The 26003-nt window shown below is 46.5% G+C and overlaps 1 protein-coding gene across 20 annotated transcripts in view; it reads right to left on the bottom strand.

The window, feature by feature from the left end:
• ERI3 (ERI1 exoribonuclease family member 3) overlaps positions 1–26003 on the bottom strand; it is a 127963-nt gene that overhangs the window by 80327 nt on the left and 21633 nt on the right. For 19 of the 20 annotated variants that reach the window (XR_012005556.1, XR_012005558.1, XR_012005557.1 and 16 more), the window contains 3 exons: positions 13816–13932; positions 7295–7354; positions 2943–3034 (listed from right to left, as the gene is read on the bottom strand). Coding sequence is in view for 16 of the 20 variants with exons in the window: in XM_072772510.1 (XP_072628611.1) it covers positions 2943–3034; positions 7295–7354; positions 13816–13932 (269 nt within the window). In the remaining 4 variants the exon portion in view is untranslated. Of the gene's footprint in view, positions 1–2942; positions 3035–7294; positions 7355–13815; positions 13933–20564; positions 20696–26003 lie in introns of those variants that run through there. The other variant, XM_072772521.1, reaches the window with a different exon arrangement.

The raw sequence follows: 26003 nt of genomic DNA, 5'->3' as shown, positions 1-26003 counted from the left end.
CTCATCTGGCTTTGACAAAAGATGGACACAAAATGTTTCTGTCGGGACCTGAGCAGATTTCTCTTCTCCAGTGGGATTTCTGCTGCCACTTCAGTTCCCATTTCTCAGTGGCTCACTAATCAGGCCCTTTCCAACAAAAGTGATGTGAAGCTGGTTGGGGGTGGGTGCTGGGAGAGAGGGGAAGGGCAGCAACGAGAAGGAGCCATGGCTCCAGGAAACTAGAGTGGGAAATGAAAATATTTGAATCCCTTAGACTTAGTTAAATCTGAAAATGGATGTCAAAATAAGAAGTAAGCCCCATACTAACAAGTTGCGGGTGTCAATTTAACACCACCCTTGTCAGGCTCCTCAGCAGCCTTTACCAGACGCATAAAAAGGTGATGGCTCTGATGAGAGCCATCTGACGAGAGGTTCCAGGAACACCGATAAGCTGTGCACTGTCACGAAGCACTACTTAGGTTTCCTCTCTGGCTGTTTTTATTTTGTTACACATTTAATTAAGAGCCTTCCCAGCAGTTATGCGGACTCCTGCTTCTAAAAGGCAGTCACAAAGCTCTCCTCCCCCCAGCTCCTGCCACCTGACATCTGCTTCCTTCCTGCATATTCTTTTTTAAAGCTTCAGTGGTCTTTTCAATACAAACCCAAACAGGCTACCAAAGTCTGCCCAACCCAGCTCTTTTAGAAGCAACGTGGTCTTAGAATTCAATTCTGTGTACCTATGAGTCTACCAATTTGGGCCTCAGTTTCAAATTGTTTTGTTTTGGTTTTTTTCTATCTATAAAGGGAGATATCCCCTTCTACCAAGGAAGATAGTTGGGAGGACTGAATGAAATTTGGTACATGCTCTTTAAAATTTGGTTTTGGGGCGCTTGGGTGGCTCAGTCAGTTAAGCATCTGACTCTTGGTTTTAGCTTAGGTCGTGATCTCAGAGTTCTGGGATGGAGCCCCCATGTCAGGCTCTGCGTTCAGTGTGGAGTCCCCTTGAGATTCTCTCTCTCCCTCTGCCCCTCCCACTCATGCTCGTTCTTTAAAATAAATGAATAAAATCTTTTTTAAAAAAATTGGGGTGGGGGTTTCTTTTCCTGTATGTTTTGACCCAATCCCTTTTCTTGATTACATCATTTCTTGTGAAGATGCAAAGCAGCCTCCAGAGCCAACAAAATCTGTCCCAGGCCTACTGAGGTGAACTGGTGCTATAGGCCAGAATGGGCCAGACCCAAAGAAGACAGCACTCTCTGAAAATCCCCCTCTCCTCATGGAGAAACCAAATCCAAACTTAGGAGGCCTGACCAGATAGTCCCCGCGTGGATGAACAGGGAAGTTTTCATATACACACATATGGACATGCCATTCACAGTTAATGCAGAAGATTCTGAAATGTGAGTATCTAGGATACAAACACACCAAAGAGTGAAAAACACTTGGAAGAATGGAAGTCCTGGAAGGCTATCTGGAGAAACTGGGCCTCTGGACTGGGCTACATGAGCCCCAGGTGCTGGGTATCAGCCTGAACCCTGCCCACCCCAAAGAGCTTCTCTTATATGCTACAGAGCTCCACCTAAATCCCTTCTCTGAAGATTCAAGTACTCAGAGCTGCCCAAGATGCCATAAATAAGAGCAACAGCCTCCTCCTCCTCACCTTCTCCATAGAATCCTCCCCTGATTCATATCTGCTTCCAGGTCCAGCCTCTGTAATTTCCCTGACACAGGAGTGTCAGCTGGGAACACAGAGATCCTCTGGAGCTCTGGGAGTCGTGTGCGCACACCTAGAGGTATGCAGTCAACGTGTGTACACGACCTGAGGGATGTGGAAATGAGGTGTGTGTTTATGTGATCTGGACTTGTTCTTCCTCCTGTCACCTAGGGAAATGGTGTCCAAGAGCAGGCTTGACATCCACCTGAGTGCCTAACTTCACCTCAACATCCAGCATCCAAAAGGCATAAAAAAGGACCTCGTTGAGAAGACAATGCCTATTTGGTAGAAAATGTCACCTCAGAGCTACTATTCCTCACCCCCCAACAATACCCCACCTATGCACAAAAGCATGCACGCACACACACACACACACACACCCAGAATGCTTGCGGCTGCCTTCGGTCACAAAGAACACAGAGGTATCGATTCTATCAATCCTCAGCAAACAATGCCCCCACCACCTCCACCCCACTTTAGCTCCCTGGGGGCTGTCTGAAACCAGGTATCCATGAGGATAGACAAGAGGCAAAAGTGTCAACCCAGCAGAGGAACCAGTTCTGTCTTCTATAAGCAGGGCAGGACCCGGAGACAAAGGAGAAAAAGCAGTGGGAACGAAAGAGGAACAAGGAGGCTGGGGAATTGGGTAGTTCCCTAGAAGCAGCCCTCTCTCATCCCACTATAGGGCTTGCAGTTGAATCATCAGGGCCTTGTTCCCCAGATAAAAGGGTAGGCACGGCGTAATGGTTAAGACAGGACCCTGGAGCCAGGTTGCCTGGGTTTGAATCCTAGCTCTGTGTGTTCTTGGGCAAGTTACTTAACCTCTCTGTGCTTTAATTCCCTTATCTATAAAACAGGAACAAAAGTACCAAGGTTTATTAAATGCGTTACTATTTTTAAAGCATTAAGGGTAATAAACACTAAAAAAAAAAGATCTGCTTTTAACTCTTCCCTTCCAGGGCAACAATATGTAGCCCACAACCGGAAGGGCTGTCCTAAGCAGTGAGACCTGGCAAAGGCAGGAAGGCCCCAACAATAGCAGTCCCAGTAGGGTCCTTGACTTATCTACTCCCTGCTCCAGAGGCAGAAGGTAGGGTTCCCTGCCCTCTTCTCACCTTGGCAGCCCCAAAGATCCAGGGACTCTCTGACTCAGCTGCCCTGTAGGCTTGGACATGTAAGCCTGCGAAAGGCAAGACCTGGTCCCACTGATTCCAAGCCCTGTCAGCAAAGTAGTCCTTCTTATACTCACATGACTTTCAAGTCCCAGTCGCCACAGGTGACAAAAATTGACTTGACGTTTGGATCTAAGAGGCCTTCTTTCGCCATCCACTCATCGACCCTCTGAAAAGTACACAACAAGAACAGATGAGATTTTTCCTTTTTTTTTTCTTTCCAAGTCTGTGAAGAGCCACAACAGTGAAACGCAGATAAGCTGCTTGTAATCAGAGCAGGAGAAAACTGTAATCTTATCCAGCCATGGCTCTGTTCTGGGCTCTCAGCCTTGGCTCAGGGCTATGGGAGCACTAGGAGGATGATCCCTACAGGAAGATCCACAAGCCTGAGTGAGTCGGGGGAGGGAACCTCTCCACTGCCCCACTGCCGAGCAGCCTGCTCCAGATGGGATAAGGACATATCCCAGTAAGTCGGCCCTCAAAAGCAAAGCCTAGTACAGACACAGGATGCCCTTGGCCATGAGAACAGGCTGGAAGGAGGCCCCAAGAAGGGACTCCAATCCTCAGGTTCATTCATTCACTTATTCATTTCACCCTCCCACCAAAGGTTTATTAACCAAATTTATGAATTTGGTTATTCCCCCAAATGATGGTGAAGTTTATCTTCACTGTGAGTCTAGCAGAAAAAGCTCACTTGCTGGGCTGGAACCCCATTCCACTTCAGTCGCTGAAAGCTCATAAACTGGCCCCAGATTTTATGTTTCTCCTCTCCTGGTTGAGGATTCAAATTCAAATTCGGTGGAACCTTTTGAAGGCTGAGTTCAATTTCTAGACTAAGAGATAAAACAGCTCCTAAACACACTTTAAGTATTTCTTTCCTTTCATCTCTTTGATCAGTCTTATTATTTGCACTCACATTGGAAGTACAAATACTAAACTCAGTATTTAATGAGAGAATTATCATAAAACATTCATGAAGCATTGCCTATTTTTCAGAAGATCCCAGGCATGGGGTGAGAGTACAGCAGATCACTACCACTCCACTCACACAGACGGATTAGTTTTTAAAGGCTACATGGCAAAGTAGCTAGAAATGCAGGATTGAAAGTCAGACACATCTGGGTTCTAACCTTGGCTCTTCTATATCCTGACTGTGTCACTGATGGGAAGTCATTTAAAAGTCATTTAACCTCTCTGAACTTCAGTTTCCTTCATCTATAAAATGAGGCAGGATGACTAACCTTATGGGGTTGTTTTGAGAATTAAACATAATAATGTATTAAATGGCTACCACAAAATAGACAGTAGACTGAGGAGGAGAGAAAGTCAGATCATAATACAATATAATAAATGCAGCCATGGAGAAGTGACCAGAATGCTATAGGACCAAGAGGAGGAAGCGACTAGCTCTACCTTTTACAGAGAAAGGAATTGGGAAGGAAGGCTTCACAAAGAAGACAACGGATCTAGGGACTTGGTGGTTGGGTCTGCCTGACAGGGTGGATGGAGCACAGCAAAGGATACCACAGGCAGAGACACAGGCACGGGCACAATCATTTTGTATTTGAGAAGCAATTATGTGTTTACTGTCTGCCTTCCCCACTGGACTACGAGCACCATGAAGGCAGGAACTTCTGTCTTAACTCACTGTCACAATCCCTAACCCCAGCAGTGTCTTCTCAACAGATACCTGCTGACTGACTGAAATATGAGTTAGGAGTAGTGTGACCCATGTCCAATGTGTAGAAAGGCGGGCTAGGAAATGACGTTGGGGACTAGGTGGGCCAGACTGTGAAGACTCGGGCACGTAATGGAGAGCCCACTGAAGTCCTGAGTAAGATCACTTCTAGCAGGTGGAGGCTGGCTCCCTGGGACATCTCAGAGATCCTGAAGGCCTCGTCCACGCCGAAGCAGTCTTTGAGTAGGGCCAACGATCCTAGGTCGTTCCAAGGCTACAGCTGTCCTACCTCCCAGGAGGTCAGAGCTGCTCCTCGAGCCAGACTGTGCAGAACCTCTTCATAGTCTGTACACGGGAGAATCCCCCTCAGCTCAAGAGTCTCCCCAGCAAGCTAAATTCTAGACCTTCTGCTACTGAATGGCTTGTCTCCCCAGCCACTATGGCCCACTTACACTGAATGACATGCACACACTCACACTCATGTATCCTTTCTAAGACTTAATATAAGAAAAGAAGGCAAACCTAGAGCTCCTATGTTAGCTAACCTTGCTCCAGCTCACTGGTGTTAAATCTCCAAGGTAAATGCCCCAACTGGGGGCAGTAGAGGAGGGCTCCCCAATGCCTCAAGTCCTACAAGGTGGTCTTGGAAAAGAGAGCAAGACAGGACTGTCAGGAGCCTGGTCAGCAAGACCTGGCCTTCCCCATGAGAAGCACTTAATACTCACAGAGGTCCTTGGAAGCTTAGGACCTACGCCATTCACTCATTCAATAGATATTTAGTGAAAACCTTGTACTATGAGCCTGTCCAGGAAAGTGATACTACATTTGGAATAAAGCCTGTCCTTTTCCTTTCCTACTCTGCTTATATGGATAAACAGTTGGAGGAATCACCAAGACAACCCCCAACCAGCTGGGTTAGCCCTCCCAGCTACGTCTAGCATGGGTCCTACCTGGACTAAATGAGTCAGGCAAAAATCCAGCTGGCCACCTGCTCAAGGCCTCGGTTAGAACAAGAATTCAGCTTTTTTAGATGTATGACCAACTCAGGGTTAATAGGACAAAGCAGAGCCCATTCTGGTCTCCTCGCCAGACTCCCTATTCAGGCTGATGCCAGGAACCTTCCCTCTTCACCCACAAAGTATGCTGAAATAGTAGACAGTAGCTTCATGGATGAGTCAGAATCCCTGGAGCATCCTGCTCCAGCCTGGCCTGAGGTTAGCAGGAGAAAGCCTCCTCAAGACCATCGCTCCCTCTCAACCAATACCACTGAGGAGAAAAAAAAAAAAAAAATCCCATAACCTCAAAAGCTCTGGTTCAGTGCTGACCTACAGCAAGCATCTTCCTCTTAGGATCCTGGCCAGAGACATTCCAGGGAATAGTTGCCTGCTATGTGGCCTCCCTCAGGGGCTAGGCCCTGCCTGGGCCATAGGAAACAATGAGTCCCCTCTTTCTCCATGAGTCTAGTCTTACAGGGAGCAGTCAATGTGGAGGAGACCCCTCAATAATAGGAGTGAATTTCCCCTCAAAAAAAGAGGGTCAGTAAGACTGGGAGACACCTCAGAGCTCATCTTCTCTTCTTCCAACCTATTGCAGGTACCCTAACACTAACCCTACCCAGAATTTGACCAGTCACAGAACCTAGGGAGCATACCTGCCACTGGGTGAGCTTAAACCTGACTCCATCCTGGGAAACCCCAGGAAATTCAGTCTGCATTTCTCTCTCCCATGGGACAGGGTCTCTTGGCTATATAGAGACCTTCCTCCCTCCCCCTGCCACCACCCAACCTCCTCTAGGCTGAATACCAGCAATGCAGATGTGTCCTGCTATCCCCCCCATACTCTGCTTTCTCCTGTGCTTTGATAGGAACTGAGCTTTGGGTTTACTAGTCTTAAAGATAAATAAAGCACCTAATGAGATCCACAGGCTTTTTTCTCTTCTCCCCTCCCCCTAGAGAGGAGGGAGGGAGAGAGGGATCCTCTCCCTCAATGCAAACCCCCAGGCCAGAAGCGGTGGGAGCCAAGCTGAGGCCAAGCGCAGCCCATCCTTATTCCCTCAGGCTGGAGCATAAGCAGCAGCGTCTTAACCTTTTCCAGCTCCCTGAGGAGAACATCCTAGAAGTGTGGTCTCTGCCAAGGGTTCTAAAGCCTTTAATTTGATTTCCTTCACATGGGCAATTGTTGTAATTATTCTGATTAGGAATCATTACCCAGTGCAGCCTCTGCACCCCTGACAGACACAATGCATCCAGCGGCAAGCTGCAGTGGGGCAGGCGGGCCCAACCGCACCTCCTGGAGGAGCTGACAGCAAACAAAAGCCATCGATGGGGAGTTCTGGGTGAGTTAATGAAGTGCTCACATGCCACAGGAAGCCAACACTAAAGCTAAACAAAAACACCTTCGGTCCCCAGGGCTAGTTCTGCAGTGCCATAGCTCAGCTCCCCTCCTTCCAACAAGCCCAGCACAGGCTGCATGGGCTGCCCAGCAGAGGGCCAGGGGCCAGGAGGGGGTGGGGGCCTGTGTGGAACTCGGGGCAGCACTCGGACATCTTGCCAGTAACCCTGACGGGAACAGCTGGAGATGACAGATCAATGGTTCGATACTCTCAACAGCATGTCACTGATGTGACAGCAAATGTTATTCTAATCAAGCCATAATCATAGTCAAATTACACGGCTACATTCACAGGAGGGGAGGGAGAGAAAGGCAGCAGGAAAGGGTCAGAGGTCAGGAATTAAAGGTCACTCAACTTACCTCCAGCACTTGCTGCAGGCTTGGCTGACCATCCACCATGGCTTGAATAATCCCGGTGAGCTGAAAGGAAAGAGAAACAGCCAATAGGTGGAACAGCAGGGTGCAGAGTCTCAAAGCCGGACTGGATCCTTTCCTTTTTCATTCTACGAAAGGCCCTGGCCTGCACTGCTTTCAGCTCAGAACTTGCCAGAAGCCTTGGGAATGAAGTCCCAGGACACAGGGTGAACTTTCCCCACAATATCCTGCCCTGAGAGGGAGAAACACATCTATATGCTGACTGCAGGGTGTGTTTCATACCTATTTCAGCTTTCATTTTGGGAGGGAAAAAAAAGATGTTATGTGTCTTGTATTCAATAGGCTCAATAAATCCCTACAAATTAGAATCTAAAGTTTACCTCCAAGCTTCACAGAAGTTCCTGTAGAACTTAGGGCAGCCACATTTGGATTCAAGTCCACCCCTTCTCTGGGTCTCAATGTCCAGCATTTCCTCCTCTAACATCGGTGAAGAACCAGGGGAGCCCCACAGGCATCCACCCTTTACCCTGAATACCTGGGCCCTCAATACCAACTAGGTAAGCAAGAAATAGGATCCTTTAACTGATGGGGAAACTCAGACGAAAGACCTAATAAAGGAACCTGGTCTACAGAACAACTGACTCAGGCTGCTCCACCCAGGTCAGGCCTAGGTTCAAACAAGCTTGTTACTTTGCTCTGCTTTGTTTTGATTTGAAGTGAAAATATCCCTCGAACACAGACAAAGACAAACTGCCTCAGGGATCTGAGGCAGGAGGCCCCTAGCCACAGACCTGGACCCAGCTGGAAATCACCATGTCCAATGTGCCCCTGGCTACCTCTACACAGAGTAAGATCTCAGGCTTGCTGGGGAATTTCTTCTTTTTTTTTTTAAGTGTTGGGGGGGGGGGATTAAACTCCAATTAAACTATAATTACATTTAATGAATATCAAATACCCAACTCACAGGAACTGCTGGCTCTAAGAGGGAAGGTTATTTTCTCATAGCGACTTACATGGAATGGTAATACACACCTTTTAGGGAAGAAATTTTCATTTTAAGAACGCTGAGTTCCTCTAGGTGGGTTTCTGTAGTTCATCAAGTCATTATTAGGTGGTATTTTAAGGAAGTGTAAGGACACAGCCACTCTATTTTATATTCCAGAAACTGTTTTTATATTAATCTGTATTTTAATTGGGTAACAGCTGCTGCCTACAGACTTCCCATGGTCTAAAAGGAAAATAAATTAGAAAGATTAACTACACTGTTGTTTCGCAAGGCTTTAACCCACAGCATGCCCACCCGGCTGGCACCTCCACACCCTTTCTTTGCTTGGGAGACCAAAGAACTGCCCAGCAGAGGGAGGGCCTGAGCCAAAGAGAAGAAAAGTTGGTCCACTGAGGGCTAGGGGTGGGGCTGGCAGATGAGGGGTGAGAAAGAGCTCTGGGTCAGCGGCTTTAATCTTGGAGTGCTAAGACTTCTCCTTTTATTTAGTCAACAGCTATTCATTGCCAGCCTACAATGTGCTGGGCCCCATTCCAGAAATTAGGGATCCAGTCGTAAGGAAAAACACGAAATCCCTGCCTCATGGAATCTGCGTTCTACTTGGCAGCCCCTCTATGCCCAGCCCAGCCAGCACCCAAAGCCTGTACACCTTCCAGAGCCCCACACTGAGCAGGCGGTGTCATAGCACAGCAGTGCCTGTGTTTTGTCTCAGGCACTTAGGGGCTAGAGTCCAGAGTAAGCTGTGGCTGACTCCAGGTGAACACCCAGATGACTGACTAGCACCCTTGTACCCACCACTGCCCTTCCTGGCCCTCCTCCTCTCCTGCTTAGTTCTTCCAGGGCCAAGCCATATCCCCAAGCTTACAGCTAGGGTTTAGGGTCAGGACTATCCTGGAAAACCTACAGCCACTCTTACGTAGAAAGCTCTGGGGTCTGCGTGCCAGTCTCACATCTAGTCTGAGTCTTGTGGGGCAAGGTTAGGTCTACCACTTCTCGACTCCTACACCAAGCAAGAGTCACTCGGATGAGCTGAACACTGAAGGACTTCCAGAAAGGCTCACTCACAGAAGAAACCAAAGGCACCCTTGCCAAGAGAGCCCCCTCCTTGGAGATGGGCCTTAGGTCAGCATCTGTGTATCCCACAAGCACCTGTTCTGGGCCCCAGGAAAATCACTAATGTGGGGAAAGAAAGTCACTGCCCTAAAAAGGAAAACTAGGGCTCTGCTCTGCAGTCTCTCACTACAGACGAGGCCTGCTTCTTCCACCCAGGTGGTAGGTGGTAGGGCTCCAGGGGCCTGGGGCTTTCTCACATTGCTGTCCACTGGTCAGCAATCCTAGAATTATTGGCCTGGAGGAGCCTCTCCAAGCCCAAGCCTCTCTCTCCATGCTTTCTAGACCACCTGCGGTTCAGCAAGACATGGCTTACAGCTGAGCTCCTAGAGGGCTTGAACTCAATCGCCAGAGACACAGGGGCTTGAACTATTGGTTCAGCTAGAGGCACTCTTCCAGGGGGAGGCCTTACTTCCCCATATGAATCCTTCCAGAGGATGGACTACATCTTGCTGGCTCTTCCAAGGCACTAGATGAATAGAGTGTGAAATTAAGAAATGAGTCCCTGGGGCAGCCCTGGTGGCTCAGCAGTTTAGCGCCGCCTTCAGCCCAGGGTGTGATCCTAGAGACCCGGGATCAAGTCCCATGTTGGGCTCCCGGCATGGAGCCTGCTTCTCCCTCTGCCTGTGTCTCTGCCTCTCTCTGTGTGTGTCTCTCATGAATAAATTAAAAAAAAAAAAAATCTTTAAAAAAGAAAAAAAAAGAATGAGTCCTTTTACCTGGTACTGACACATTATAAGATGTCTCTAAGACTTACACAAGAAGCCATGAAAGAGACAGCCAATTAAAAAACATATATACTGGAAAGTTCTACCTTAGGCATAACTTAAATCCTTCATGCTGCAGTTTAAACCCAATCCCACTTGGGTTAATATATATTTGTAAAAAGCTTTCACATCCTCACAATGAAAGGTACTAGAGCAAAGCCAAGTATTATTAAGCTGAGAACCAGGGCTCACAGGCTAAACAGAGCTCAAAGACCTTAACCACTTAAAGCTGGAGAGGTGAGAGGAAGAATTAATGTGTGCTCTGTGGCTCCTTTCACCGAGGGATTACAGATTAACTCCCGCTTCTCCAGACTCGGAAACCACAAGGCGAGAGGCTTTTGACCCGGACTGATAACATGACTGGTTACTGAGATACCCTGCCCACACAAGGGCTTTGTCCAGGGACGAGCTGGCTTCATCATAAACACTAGCAACTACAGGAAGCAGCCCAGGACACTCAATGCCAATAGCATGTCAGCATCCAGCGCTTTCTCCTTTCACAGTTTATCTCCAACACAATCGTATTCTGACACCAAGACAGTTTGTTGATTACATAAGCACTTGTCTCTGTTGTGCAATCTGATAATCAGACCCACTCTTTCTCCTCAGACAAAGAGACCAATAAATCTCACCCTTTATAAGTACAGGTGCAAGACAAAGCCCTTTACTGGCATTTAGCAAAATTGGTAAATTTTTTTTCCTAGTTTTTTTCAAGACAGTGACAACAACAACAAAAAAAGACTACACATGGTCAGGGACTGTGCAGCAGCCCAGCTGCTACAGGCAGAGATCTGATGGGTTGGAGTAGACTCTAGAGGTGGTAGGGAAAGGGCTTGGAAGGGATGAAACTTATCCCATCCCGTCTCTGTCAGAAACGAGTCTCCAGGCAGACTGTCAACTGGAACTAAGAGAGATCTCAAGAAGGCTAACAACATGTCCATTACACAGAGCGGTAAGAGTGTCTGTATGTGGGCTGCAGACACAGAATCCCTCTTCCTGCTGCCCAGAACTGAGCCTGTCTCTCCCCCCACAATCATGTGCTTATATAGGTACTCAGGTGTCCTGTGTGTGCACAGAGGTGCACGTGCGTGCATGCATACACATGCACACAGGCCAGGGTTCTTAAGAACTGCTTGTGCACAACAGAAAATTCTACTAGAGGAGCTGCTTAGGCACAACCCAGAGGTTTTGGGTTGTTCCTCACACCAGGGAAAGATTCTCTCTAACTATGATGATCTCTATCTCTACCCCAAAGGCAGCTACTGCCACACTGAACAAGGTCCCACCTCTGTGGGGACCACAGGCCCCCATCCTGTGTCCATGCCTCTCTTGACATTACAACTCTATCTGATATGGAGACAGGATAATATTTAGATGATTTGAGAAGAGTTCACTTACTCAAAAGAACGTGTCAGCAGGACAGTTACTTTGTGGGGGGGGCAGGGGTAGGGCAGTGGGCAACAAGGTATTGTTGGATACTCTTTGACAATACTCATTCATTTAAGGAACACGTCTTAAGCATTTACTTGACACCAGGCCCTAATGATGGGCCAGAGATGGATCAGATCTAGTTTCTGCCCTGAAGGAACTCACAGTCTAGTGAGGAGACATGTAAATAAATACAGTATAATGCATTTGATCAGTGCTTTGGGTGGTGGGACCAGCCAGGGGCTCAGGGAAAGCTCCTCCGAGAAGGTGACCCTGAGCAAGTCCTAGAGGACAAGCAGGGGTGGGGGAGGAGAGTGGGAGTAGCATCTAGGCAAGAGTATCATGTGCAAAGGCAGACTGGGAGGGGGCAACCTTAGGTGAGGGAAGTGACGGGGCATGAAGCAGGGAGATGTGAGGCTGGACAAAAAGGCAGGGAGAGTTGGGGGCTCTGGAAGCCTGAGGTGAAACAGCACCCTAGGTGCCACAGTTACATCTTCACTTTCAGATAAGGCTTCAGGACAACAGTCCCAACCCCACCATGCCGCCTGCCCTCCAAATTATGTATGTGTTCCTGGAGTGAAACTTTCCAGAAAAAAGAAATATAGCTCTCATCACAGTCTCACAATCTCTCCTTCCCTCTCCCAGAGCAGCAGCAACAGCAGCCCTGACCTCAAAAAGATCCCTTTTCCCCAATACTCTCAAGCATCACCCCTGCCCGGGGCTGAGTTCCATCCCTAAATAGCTACTAGCAACCTTTCCCAAACGCAGCTTAGCTGCAGCTGGAGCCCCCAGGAGGGGAATCCGCTCACAAAGAGGAAGAGAAGCACAAGAGGATACTCCATTTTCAGTCCAGTGGAAGCTCAGGTAACTGGCTGGCTTAAGTTAGGAAAGTCTTCCCTTTCCACAAGGCGATTTTCACCTTTAAAGTGGTGATTTTTTTTCCCACAAGGGGCAAAAAGAGCAGATCAGCGCCCCCTGGTGGTACAGGTGATGTCCAGGGGCAAGGGGGGGAAAAGGGTAGATCCCAGAGGGAGCAGGAATCTCAACATTAGTGGGAACAATGAAGGGGGTGAGAGACTACACACCTTGGCAGATGGATTCCTGCACCTAAAGGCCTGTGTGGGTTGGGTGGCAAACACTGGCATCAAGCTCAGGAGTGACCCCTGAAACTTTGTATCTGAGCTTAAGGCAGCCTCAGAGCCCACGGGGCCCTCCCACCAGTGGCAGGCAGGCAGGCAGGCATTCCCCACGCCAAGACAATCTTTTTGGGATCATTCAAGAACTTCTCCCTCATGTTTCACTCATATGCAGAAAGATCTCTAAATGACAGCACGAAGTCTCAAATGTACTCTAGCCCCAAATTCTTAAAAACATTCCAGAAACACTCACGTTTTCCCATGACTTCTACTACCACACATACTTGGTCTATGATTCCACCACAGCCTGTGGCTACCAGAGTACCTAGCATGATAGGTCATGGGGGAAGGCAGTTACAGAGGGTCTCAAGAGTAAGACCTCTTCAGGGGCACCTCCTTGCTTCCATTAGCTCTTCTGAGCCCCCTAGCAAGCATCAAGATCTCAGCTCAATTTCACAATCCGCAAAATGGGGCCAATACTAACCTGCTGGCTGGCCAAGTACAACACCTGCACAGGATAAGGATAAGGACGTTTCAGCCTCATACCCCACTTGGCCTGCCCTCTCTTTCTTCAACGATGGAGCTGTGCTTCCTACAAACTCAATCAATGCTTCACGCAGGGCCACTTTGCTCAAGGACAGGAAAACCTCACCAGAAGCTGAGAGCCCGAACATAACCTGTCCTTCCAAGAAGCTGCAATCTTCACCTCTCATCAGGAGGCCCCAAGGGAAATGGAACTGAAAAGAAGCTGACTCCCAGAACCACCACCCTGCAATGGTGCACCACTCCAAGTGCCTGGTCACCAGGAGGGGGAGGGACTATAAGGAAGGGAAAACACTGGGAAAGCTGGGACCGATTGTGCTATTTCTCCTTGGGTCCCCAGTGACCACAGTGGTGCAAGAGGAGTGACAGACTTTGTAAAAGGCCAACTGCTGGGTCCAGTGCACACCTGCTGTAACCACTAGGAGGACTAAAGCTGTCCCAAAGTGGCATGTATGGTGCACCAGTGACCCAAAGGCTCCTTTTCCAGCAGCCCGTGCTGCCCAGCTCCAGGGCCCTTACCTCTGTACAGAAGGGAGTAAGCTGTGGATGGACTACGGGCTGGACATACATGTGAAAGGTAGACTCAATCTCCATGGTCCGGCCATTTAGCTTCAGGATGGGGAACTCGATGATTTCCTGGAATGGCAAAGACAAAGAAAAAGAATACGATTTTTTCTAGCCAACCATTTCAAGTAACTCAGAGTCAAGAATGACACAGTGTTTTGGACTCATTAGCTCCTGCCAAGCCAGACCCAAGACTGAGTAAGATGGTGCCAGCTTAGCTCTAACCCTAACCTTCCCGCTGTTACTACCCTCACAGGTGACAGGACTAGATCCCCACCATCTCTGGAAAGGAGAAAGAAGACAGTAGTACAAGCTGCCCCAGTTACCCCAACTGGTTCTCTGCCAGAAGCCTTCACTGGAGCCCATAAAAGTAGCCCCGCCCCTTCCCCTTGCTCAGCCTTCTGCCCTGAATGGCCTGGATCTCCAGTCACCTAGACAACCAGCCATAAGACCAATCAGAGCCTTCTGCATTGAAAGTTTAAGCAGAACCGATGAGTTTCTTCATTCATTTTCAAAAAAAAAAAAAAAAAAGGATAAATAATAAATAAAGCCAAAGGGGATACTAAAGAGAAGAAGCAAAATGAGTAAGAGTAATAGGAGCTAGTGCCTCCCACCTTTCTTTCAGGCAGTACACCCTCCCCCAGGCTGCTCCCCCCAATCACTTAGCCAGCCCTTCCCAGTCCACTGGAACGTAATGGAAGAGAAGGAGGAGGAGTGACAATTTGTTTGGTGTCTCTAAGATTAATTTGTCTCCGTTATTTAATAGAGATGCACAGCACCAAGGTCCTGGTGTGCAAACAGGCTTGCAGAACGCTGGCTGTGCAGTATGCCTCCTACATCGCTCCTGGGAAGGGAGGAATGCACCAGAGGGGGGAGAGGGAGAGGGCAGGAGAGCACACACGCACCAGAGAGAAAAGGGAAAGCGAGGAGAGAGAATAAAAAAAATTATTGCTTTTTAATATTCAAAAACAGTTTGCAAAATTTAATCAAAGCAGAGGAAAAGCTAACATTTTTACCACTTTGACATTTTTATTAGCGCTTTCATAAATTTTTAAAACATGAATGGAATTAGTTTACAACACAAAAAAACTGCCCTGAAAACATCTGGAAGAGACAAATAGGAAATAATAAAAAAAATAAATAAAAGCAAAATCCTCCGAGTAAAATTAGCATGTGGAAAAGGCTTCCACTGCAGAGAGAGAAGGGGGGCTTTGCCCACTCTGTGGCCCCAGCAGTCAGCTCCAGTAGCATCCCTACCCCAGGTCCCCAGGTCTGGAAGGGACCTTTCTAGTACCACTAAAATCAAGGCAAACTGGTTCTCTCCAGGGACAGCCTGGAGAAACAGCACAGAAGCTGTTGACACCTGACCACGTGCAGGATGTGGACGAGTGGGAAGACAGGAGAAACAGCCAATGTCCTTGACATCCCAGGGCAGCCAGGTAGCCCCTCCCTCAAACACACCTATGAATGACTATCGGGCTTGTTTTTAAAGCATCTGTTTTTATCCAACACATTAAAGCAAGATGGAAGACCAAATCAAGGCAGAAAAATCCAAAGGTTCTGGTTGCATGGTCTCCCCAGCTGATTCCCCAAAATGGGGAAGCTGACAGGAGCCCCCAGAGATAGGAAGGGTAACAAGGCTGAGCCAGAGGGGGCATGGCAAGGAGGCCCCAGCTTTGATTAGAGTAGGTGATACGTTTCCTTGCAACTTGAAGGGGGGGCTTATCCCCCAATTCCCTGGGCCCCTCTCACTCCTCACAAAGCACTCCTTAGCAGACCTGATGGACAATTTTGTGCTGAAAAATAAAATGGAGGCACATATGCATGCATGCACACGTGCACACACACACACGATAGATAGATAGATAGATAGATAGATAGATAGATAGATGATAGATAGATAGATAGATAGATAGATAGATAGATAGATAGATATCGGGCCCCCTGAAAAACCAGATATCCAAGATTTCCAAACACTAACTCTGAAGTGGGAATCATCTGACACCCAAATTTATGATATATCTTGCTTCTCCCACTATGTAAAAGCAGCACTTCCCCAATAGGAGCTCCACTGGCTGGTGAGTTTGGCTGCCCTGGTGTCTAAAGAACAAATACAGCCAGTTCTCACTAACAATGTTAGCTGGGCCCACAATGAAATTTAACCTGTGACACAACTGTACTTTTCATTTAAACTTTCATTTGGAGAGAAGCAGTGTTTGGAGACCTGCAGTTTGTCCTGCTAATAAAGACAAGTGTTGGGACCTTTAAGGATGCCATTCATCTCTGGCTTTTATTAAATTCAATTTTCTTAAGCCCATGATACATTATGAAATTAGGAGTTGACATTCCTCTGGAAACAAAAATATCTATCAAACATAAATAGAAAAAAAACCCTCTATTACCAAGAATTTATGGCTTAAAGTTGATCTCTTTCCACTTTTTTACAAGCACATGGTTTGTTTTAGATATCTAAATGTTATTATAGACCTAGAATTTCATTAGTATTTATTATAAAATAGTAAGCGCTTCAGCTCCTGCTCTGACCAGCACCAAGTTGGCATCCCCAGTAGATTCTCTGAAAACCTGGCCTTTGGGTTTCCCCACTGCAGCTTGCTCTTCAAGCTCTCTTGCTGCTGGCTTCCTCACCCCTAGTGAAATGGAGCTAATCTGTGCTCACCCTCAGTTGTACCCTCCCAGAGAGGAAGAATAAGGCAGTCTCAGCTCTAAGCACAAAGAAGGGGAGATCCCTGAAAGGCATGGGCGTCAAGGACACAACGGACTGGACCTATGATAAACATACCTCTCCAGAGTCACTAGTCCATCAGCCACACCTCCTCAAGACCAAGAAGAGGGACTTTCAAGAGCCAATCTTAGAACATGACTCTGCATGGGCCCTTTCTCAGCACCATCAGCAGCTGTTGTAACAATGGCCCTGCACACTGGCAGACTCATTTAAGCCAATGAGGTGCCAAAGAGGAGCTTCTGACAGAAGACCCCCCTGGGGAGTCAGAGCAGAAAGGATCTCACTTAGGTACTTCTTATCTTCCCATATTACCCAACCAAGCCCAGAACCTCAAAATACTGGCCTCAACAGCCCTCTCCCTCATGGGAAAGGAACCCTAATCTCTACCAAGTTGGCAGGACTCTGCAGCCAGTGCAACTGCAGGAGGCCAAACACTTAAGCAGTTTTCAGTTCATGAGGATCAGAATGGTAACAACAAAGTTACAGGGCGATCACATTAATTCCAACCAGGAGCTTGGGAAGCTGTGCCTCCCTGCTATCTTCTAGAGGATTACTCCGATAATGAAACTGTTATTCCTGCCCCTCCTCTTTTTCCCTCTCTATCTCCTAATTCCCCTGGGAAGAAGTTTTTAGTAGTTGAGTGTCTACCTCTGTGGAGGTAGCACCAGGAAGGAAAGAAGAACCACTGTATGTTCACCAGCTCTCTCTTGCTCCCCTAAGAGCAGTTTCACAATTCCTTACATCCGTACGTCATTTGCATTCAATTAAACTGCCTGAGTAGCGTCTACTGGGTGCAGGGCACTGTACCAGCGTTGGAGTGGGATTTAGAGAGAAGATGTAGCCTCTGCTTTGGAGAAGTGCACAGACCAGTGAGCAGAGAAGATACTGAACAAATAATGATGCACTATGATAAATATCTTAGTGGGGGGACATACTGAATGTTAGGACTTTCAACTTACAGTGTGCTTGCAAATACATTTTCTTATCTTACCCTTATTAATCGTGGAAGATAGGTCATATCAGCAGCAGCAGCAGCTCATAAACCAATGCTATTAAGCGCCTAATATCTACCTGGCAGGGGCTGGGTATAGACACATAGACAAATACAATGAGATATGGCTCCTCTGTCTAAGGTGCTTGGAGTCTGGGCAAAAGGTAAAGAAGAGCTGGCCCGACACCCTCAGGGACACATGGAAAATGGAATCATTTCATTCCTTCATTTGTTCTTTACCACATGGCTGGCAGACTGCTAAATGCTTAACAGGAATGACCTCATTGAAGCTTCCTAACAACCAACAACTCAGGAGGTGGGAATCGCTAGGATCCTTATTTTACAGATAAACTAAGGCCCAAGAAGAAGTGGTAGCTTGCTTGAGGGGCAGAGCTGGGACTCCAAATGTGGAAATGAGATTTAAAGAGAACAAAATTCGCAGTTTTCAAAATCTGACGGGTCAAGAGCTGATTCTTCCAGCCTGAAAGGGTGTCCTTAGGAAGCTCGGTCTGCTGTCTCCTAGCAAGAGAGGCTGCTCTCAGTTACAGGAGCCCTGAATGTGGCCTACCCAAGCAGAAAGTCTTGGAAGCCCACTGCTGCAGAGGCTCCACTGCAACTGTGGTGACACAGATGGCGCTATGCTCTGAGCTCAGGGAGGGTGAGAACCAGGAGCCTTCGGTTTGCATCTTCAGCACCCAGCTGTCCTTGTTCTCTCCCTGTCTAGTGAGTAACATCTGAAGGGGCCAATAAATGGAAAGATGGAAGCCAAGTACATGGCTCTAACAGAAACATCTCTGCTTTTGCAGAGCTATCCACAAGACCAGGGAGGCAAAGTGATCTACTGAAGGTGAAAAACAGGGTATATAGATGGTGGTGGAGCCAGGATTCAAACCCAGACACAAAACACCCTAAAGCACTTTTGTCTCTCATCTTTAAGTGGCTTCTCATCCTCCCTCCACAACTGCTACAAACCACAAACATCCCAGTTTTCTGTCTGTCCAGACCAAGGTTTTCTGGAACACAGAAATTTCAGAGGTAAAACTGGGACAGTTGGTCACCCTACACTGTCCACAGCTACCTATACTAGTAGGTTGTTCAAGGACAGAGCACAATAGTCAGAAAAAGCTGGTCTACTGGTGGTGGATGGGAACTAGCCACAACTTGACAACTGAAGACAAAAGCCTCAGAACTTGGATCTCTCAAAGTATACAGGGTTCCAAACCTACTGCGTCTGTTGTCTCCCTCAATAAAGTGCCAGCAGCAAGCCTTAATTTGTTTTTTAAGGTGAAGGTAGCAGATAAAAAGGACGCACCACATAAACATTCTTTTACGTTTTTAAGAGAGCAGAGGTAAAAGCTGGAGCAAAGGTTTTAGACACAGTTGCTTTCTAGTTGCTCAATAAGGAATACTAGAGATTGTCTTGATTAACTGAGGACAAAAGTGTAATAGCATCGCAAGTGAAATTTCACACCTACAATCAGTAGATTACAAGAAATAAACGTGTAGGTTGCTTTCAGGGTATTCAAACTCCCTTCAACTAAAGTGTCTTCAGTGATAAGATTATATTTGAAGATAGAACAACAACAAAAGGATTTTAAGCAGAAGGGACTTAGGTTAGACTGCTGGAATTTCTTGACAATGGGACAGAAGGCTTAATAGTGTCGTGTTCTTACAGACCTTTTCTCCAAAGAACAGATTCTCCTTTGCCTGAGCTGATGGTTCTATGGTCCTGTCTGAAATAAGGAATCGGCAAATCATTTTTCACAGCTTCCTCCTCTCAAGCTAGGAACTGGCATTCCTACAATTTAGAGATGGTAACAACTAATCTATCCCTTCCCTCCATCCCTCTGAAAAAAATTCCAAAACGTGTACACCCCTACACAGACTTGATAGATCCAAAAGTGACATCACACAAGGTAGAAAAGGCAGTACATGGCAAAAACATGAGTTTTATGCAAATACTTGGTTTTTGGCTACCAATCCCATGCAAAGGACAGCCCTTCCTCAAGGGATCAAGGAGCCTCCTGGCCACAGGGAAGAGGGGAAGTTGAGAGGGGAAAGTGAAGGCTGCACTGGGCAACGAATAGGGCACAGTTTGCTTAACAGTTTCTCCCTTGAGGAAAAAAAAAAAAAGACATTTTATGCACAAGGAGCTTATTTCTTAAACAAACACTCGTGGTTTTGATTTACACCACAGCCTGCTCCTAAATAATTTATGGCGGGTTAAATTTATTGCCGAGCCCTGGCTGGCTGCAAATTCGAATTGCCAAATAATTAGATTTTAGGGCAAAGCTTATAAATTACCCGTCGATTTGTCCGGACTTGTTTGTCAGTTGCTTTGTGCTTCGGGTCATCTTTGGCATTTGGCTGTTTGGGTTTTAATTGCTGATTTACACTTTGACAGATGAGAGCTGATGCTCGAAGTTTCAGGACAAGGAAGGGTAAAAAATCGGAGCTTTAAAAGGCTGATTTTTCACCTACATGTCCCTTTTCACTATCCCTATAGACCCCAAAGCAATTAAAATGTAGAAAAGGAGCTGAAAATAGACACTGCTATTCTTTATTGGGGGGCAGGGAGCGGTGTGCAGGATGATTTATAATTTACTTTTACTGAAATCTGAATTTAAAAAACAAAATGATAATACCAATAAATGAAGGAGACCAAAAGTTTCCAAAACTGCATCCTCACCCAGGAGTGTGCACACATGTGTCTACCTCCACATGACTCTGGATCCACCTCAGTTCAAGCATTCTTATGTACTCAATTGTAAATAACTGCAGATATTAGTGGCCTCTGTGAAGCTGACCCTTCAGGGCAGCAAGCAACCAAATGATTTCTTTGTAGCTACCTGTATATATATTGGTCATAAAATTAATTTAAGTAAATCTTGGGGTTGTGTGTAGGAGAAGCCCCCCAGAGGCAGGACTAAGGGAGGGTGTGGAAGTGGAAGGGTGCCAAGTCCAACTTACCATTCCAGTGGAGAGAAAAAAATATCTCTGGGTGGTGCCTCAGCTCTCCCCACTATGTTGATAGAGGACCTAAAGGCTTTCTCTATGTTTCCTGAAGCAGGGCGTGCTTCCCAGCCACCTGCTATATCCCAATACCCTGCAATGAGGCCATGAATAAGAACACTACTAGTACTAATTCTACTAATAAGAGCTAACTCCTATAGCTATTACATGTCAGGCACTGTTCTAAGCACTTATATTTTATCCTCCCAACAGTCCTGTTAAGACTGGTGCTATGATTAATCCCCTTTTTTGCCAATAGGGCAACTGAAGCATAAAGAGTACTAGTAATTTGCCTAAAGGCAAGTCATACTGTTCGTAGGTGATGGAGACTGGGTTCAAATCCAGATTCCAGTTCTGCAATCTACGCTCTATAAATTATTATGCTATATTGCTTCTCATCAGGACAGCCTCCACCTCAGTTTCCCTCATTCTGCAGGTCCAGAGTTCATATCCTGGGACTTGGGCACATGCAGTCAATGACTATTTATTTAATCAACCAATAAGGTGAGGAAAAGTCATGGAACATGCTCAGGATCACAAGATGAATCAGGGGTTTGGTTAGTCAAAGACCATTTCCCAATCAGTGCAAATACTGTACAAAGATCTCCTACCTTGGGGTAACAGGTGATCAAAACAGGCCCAGGCCCACTAAGGTAGACAGAGGTTCTGGGAAGTAGACCAGAGAAACTATCTGGGCTGTGGGAGCACCTCCTCCTGAAGGGGCTGCTGGTCTCTTCACAGAAGACTTATTTCCATGGGGTGCCTCATAGATTCCCTGTTCTTTGTACGAAGCAACTGGCCAGAAGCCAGGACAGGAAAACAGTTGTGCTGGTAGGATGGTAGATTTTTAAAATCACTGACCATGGAGCAACCAATACACAAACTGACATCCCACCTACAATGCACTGAACTCTTTTCTCACACACTGGCTCATCTGATCTTACATCTCTGTGAGGCAGGCATGATCACTGCCCTATTTTACAGACGAAAAAGCTAGGGAGGGGATCCCTGGGTGGCTCAGCGGTTTAGCGTCTGCCTTTGGCCCGAGGCGCAATCCTGGAGTCCCACGTCAGGCTCCCAGCATGGGCCTGCTTCTCCCTCCTCCTGTGTCTCTGCCTCTCTCTCTCTATGTCTATCATAAATAAATAAATCTTAAAAAAAAAAAAAAAGAAAAGAAAAAGCTAGGGAGGTCAGTGGTTCTCAAAGCATGCTCCCTCACAGGGAGCATCCCATCACTTGGGAATTTATTAGAAATACAAATTCGTGGCCTCCACCCCAGACTCTGGATCAGACACCCTGAGGGGCCAGTAAGCTGTGTTTTAACCAGCTGTCCAGGTGATTCTGATCACAATTCTGATTACTAAAGTTTAAGAACTATTGATGTAGACCAGAGCAGTGTCTCTCAGACTTCAAATTACTTCAAATTTGATCTTATCAAATTACAGATTCTATTTAGTGCTGGAGCAGGGCCTGATACTCTGCACTTCTAATAGGCTCCTAGAGGATGAAAATGCTGCTGGTTCTTAGACCACACTTCAAATAACAGAGGTGTAGTCTGGAACATCTATGAGACTACCTCTTTCTCACAGATACACTGACCAAGTGAGAATCCAAGCCACAGGTTTTAGTTGCTTTCTCAGAACAAACCCTTACTTGGCCCACTCTCAAGCACCTGGGACAAGCCCTTTAGATCTGCTAACCACTCCTGGCTCTTGCCATCAGACATTTCATTAGCCTGGCCACCACAATCCTGGGGAGAAAAACTGGCATGTCATATCCCAGACTTTTATTGAGCAAGGTGGCACTCTCTGTTAGGAAGCCAGCAAGAGGTCTTCTTTCATGACAATGTGTGCTCCCTTAAAGAATACTGTCAAGATCAGGGCATCAGCTACCCACAGAGCACTCACCCTATCCTCTCCAGAGAAAAACCTTCCTTCTGTCCAAATGAATCAAAAAGCAGGATTGGATACTTTTCCAATGAAGACCTTCTTGAGAAAGACCTAACTGTGGCCACAGATCTGGAACAGGATCATAGCAATTCCTGCAATATCCTGAGGCACCAAGCTGGAGATTCTTCACCCACATCAACCAACCACCACATTCTACACCATCACCATTAGCTTCCTTTTAAGACCTACCCCCAGCCTTGTTTCTTTAGTCACTCATCTTTCTAGCCAAAGTGGACCTTATCAAAATGGCATGTTTCACATCCCATTCTTCAGTGCCTACCTCCTCCATTCCCAATTAACTACCAATCCCTTTCAGTCCCTCAGTTGGCATTTCATTCAAATGTTGCTAGCATTGGGGAAAGAAAAAACAACAACAACAACAAAACCCATGAACAATGCAGACAGACTCCCTGGAATTCCATTTTCAAACATCACAGTTTCAAGCCATGGCTCTCAGTTTCTATCACACTTTTGGAGAGCAAGATTCCAAGCTTTTTTTTCCAGTTATTAACCTATCTACCTAACAATCACTACCTATCTCCCATAGGCCAATGGCTAGTTCATCAAAAAGATCCTACTTACAACACCACTAAGGAACTCACCTTATTAGTTCTCACTAATATCGATTTTCAGAACACCCCATTTACAACAATAGGTTCCACCTTTACTCCTTGCCAAATCTCTTAGCACCACTGACTCCCAGGGGATCACCAGTATCCAAAGGAGCCACTAGCTACTTAACAGCATGGTTCTCAAGCTCACTTCTTTCCCAGCACATCTAAAAGCTACAATACATAACTTCTCCCCATCCCCACCATCACCACTTTAGTTCAACCTAACAACTCTTCCAAATAATGTCTCCTAATCAGGTTCCCCGCATCCATCTTTAACCCTCTGGAACACCTTCTCTTGCCATTCCTATGAACTTTGGCTTACAACATCTCTTTCTCTTTCTTCTATTCCATCCAACAACATCTTCACACTCCTTCTGGCTCACCAACCTTGCTCCCAGCCTCTGTACCATGGACTCCTTTCCTTTCAGCAACATCAGCATCTCCAAATAAGAAACTCAGCCAGTAGTTAGCCTCCAGACTAATCCTTGGCTGGAAGGGCCTCTCTCGGACTAGACAATGACCACAGCACTGGAATAGCAGTGGACTGCTACACAACAGATATGTTTTCCTGCCCACCGGCCAAGATCGCCCACTGCCCACTACATACAGGGACAGGACCAAAACAGCAGCCTATTCCAAGGTATCTGCATGTCAGGTACCTTGCTAATGTTTGTCTCTCCCTCCAGAGTCCACTTACCTCCTTTCCAACTCTCTCAGCACTGACAGGGCTTTGTCCATGGCAGCACTTCATGTGCACAAACCCTTCTCTGCCTGTCCCAGGCAGCTTGCCCTTCTGCTGCAGACCTACCAGCCTATGGGGCTAGTGCCAATCTGGGAACACTCTTATTTCAGGCTTTTAGGCTATAACTTAATTTTCACAGTTAGAGCTCAAAACTCATCACATAAATATATAGCTGTGGGTTTTGGTTTTTTTTAAAGTATTGTGAACACCCAGGATAAGAGAATAAAAAATAATCATCCCAATAGCATCTTAATCAAAATGATGCAGGATCCTTTTCCCCAACAAGACAAAGAGATGAAGAAAACATCTCCTAATATCAGTTTCCTCATGTCAAACAACCAAGATCAATCTACAAAGTAAGAAATGTAATCAATATCAGAGAGAAGAAAAACAAGACAGGATGGAGGCAGGGAGAAGAGAAGCCTATGGACCTACCCTAAACACTCCTTTGGATTTCTCTTCTTCACTACCCCATTCCAAACTACTCACTTTCTTTCTATGGCTGTGTACCTGTTGCTGCTGTTCAGAGGGAGAGCTAATCCCCCATCTCAACGCCCTCCAGTCACCTCTGCTCTAGCACATTTTCTCTTATTACCCAGGCCTGCCTGCCTCTTCCCTAATCCTTCCATCGTGTCTCTCAATGTCAGTCAGCCAGTTGTTTATCAGTTTGACGGGTCTAAACCTCCCCAGTCTATGGAAGGTAGGTCTTCCCAGGGATGTCTCACAGATCCAGATCCAAACTGCCAGTACTCCTGGGGGTTTGGGGGAGGTGTCGTGTCATTCTCCAGCCCTTCCTTCTCCCCAGAGGCCGAGTAGCCCAACCCTGACAATACCTCAGGGCCTCAGCTCACATATTTTTTTGTTGACCCTTACCTTTTTGTCCAAACTTTATTGGCTAAAATTCTCTCAAACCTATTCTAGCCTTCATACTCTCACAGACCCCACTAAGACTGTCTACCTTGCGGGGTGCCTGTACAGCTCAGTCAGTTAAGCATCTGCCTTTGGCTCAGGTCATTGTCCCGGGGTCCTAGGATGGAACCTCACATCAGACTCCTTGCTCAGCAGGGAGTCTGCTTCTCCCTCTCCCTCTGCCCCTTCCTGCCACTCTTGTGCACTTGTATTCTCTCTCTTAAATAAATAAATAAATAAATAAATAAATAAATAAATAAATAAATAAATAAACAAACCAAACAAACAAATAAATAAATGTAAAAACAAACAAACAAAAAACCTTCTAGCTTGAATGTGAGAAATACTATATAACCAATAGTGGATACTCCTACTAATTAAGCAAATGGTAAAATATCTGTCAGGTACAAAGTCTTCATTCTCTTTTCCTCTTTTTCAACACTCCCACAAACCACCCTGCAATCCAGGTCAGTTTTTCAGGCTTAGGTTAATTCATCCTGGCTTACTATGCAAGTACCTTCTTTCATTCCTGCTACAACAATTGTGAGAGGTGATAGGCTGATTTGGCCCCTCTTAGATCTACTAGATTTCTCTTTTTTTTTTTTTTTAATTTTTTTTTTTTATTTATTTATGATAGTCACAGAGAGAGAGAGAGAGAGAGGCAGAGACATAGGCAGAGGGAGAAGCAGGCTCCATGCACCGGGAGCCCGATGTGGGATTCGATCCCGGGTCTCCAGGATCGCGCCCTGGGCCAAAGGCAGGCGCCAAACCGCTGCGCCACCCAGGGATCCCAGATCTACTAGATTTCTCTTAACATCAAACCTATGCAACCCCTCCTTCACCCCATGAGCAGGGTTGATCATTCTCCTCCCCTGACCCCTCACCACACCAAGTTCTCACCTGCATGATAAAATCAAATGCTTAACTGTGGTTACATATAGGTCTACCCTCCTCGACTATGAGCTCCTTGAGGGTAGGGACCATTTCTTACTTGTTTCTATGTCTCCAGCATCTAACGCAGAGCTTGAAGTTGCTATCTAAAGAGTAGAAAGAGGCCTTTTCATTGCCTCTAAAGTAGTTACAATGAGGTCAATGAGGTCCTCCCTATTCCTTTGCTTACTTGGTTGGTTTTGTCGTGTCCAACAAAAACTTTAAAAGGCAGCTCAGTGTCACTGTTCGTTTA

Source organism: Canis lupus, chromosome 13 (genome assembly GCF_048164855.1).
Source record: "Canis lupus baileyi chromosome 13, mCanLup2.hap1, whole genome shotgun sequence".
Classification (NCBI taxonomy): Eukaryota; Metazoa; Chordata; class Mammalia; order Carnivora; family Canidae; genus Canis; species Canis lupus.
The sequence above is the reverse complement of the archived record's forward strand: the minus strand, read 5'-3'. Positions and strand labels throughout refer to the sequence as shown.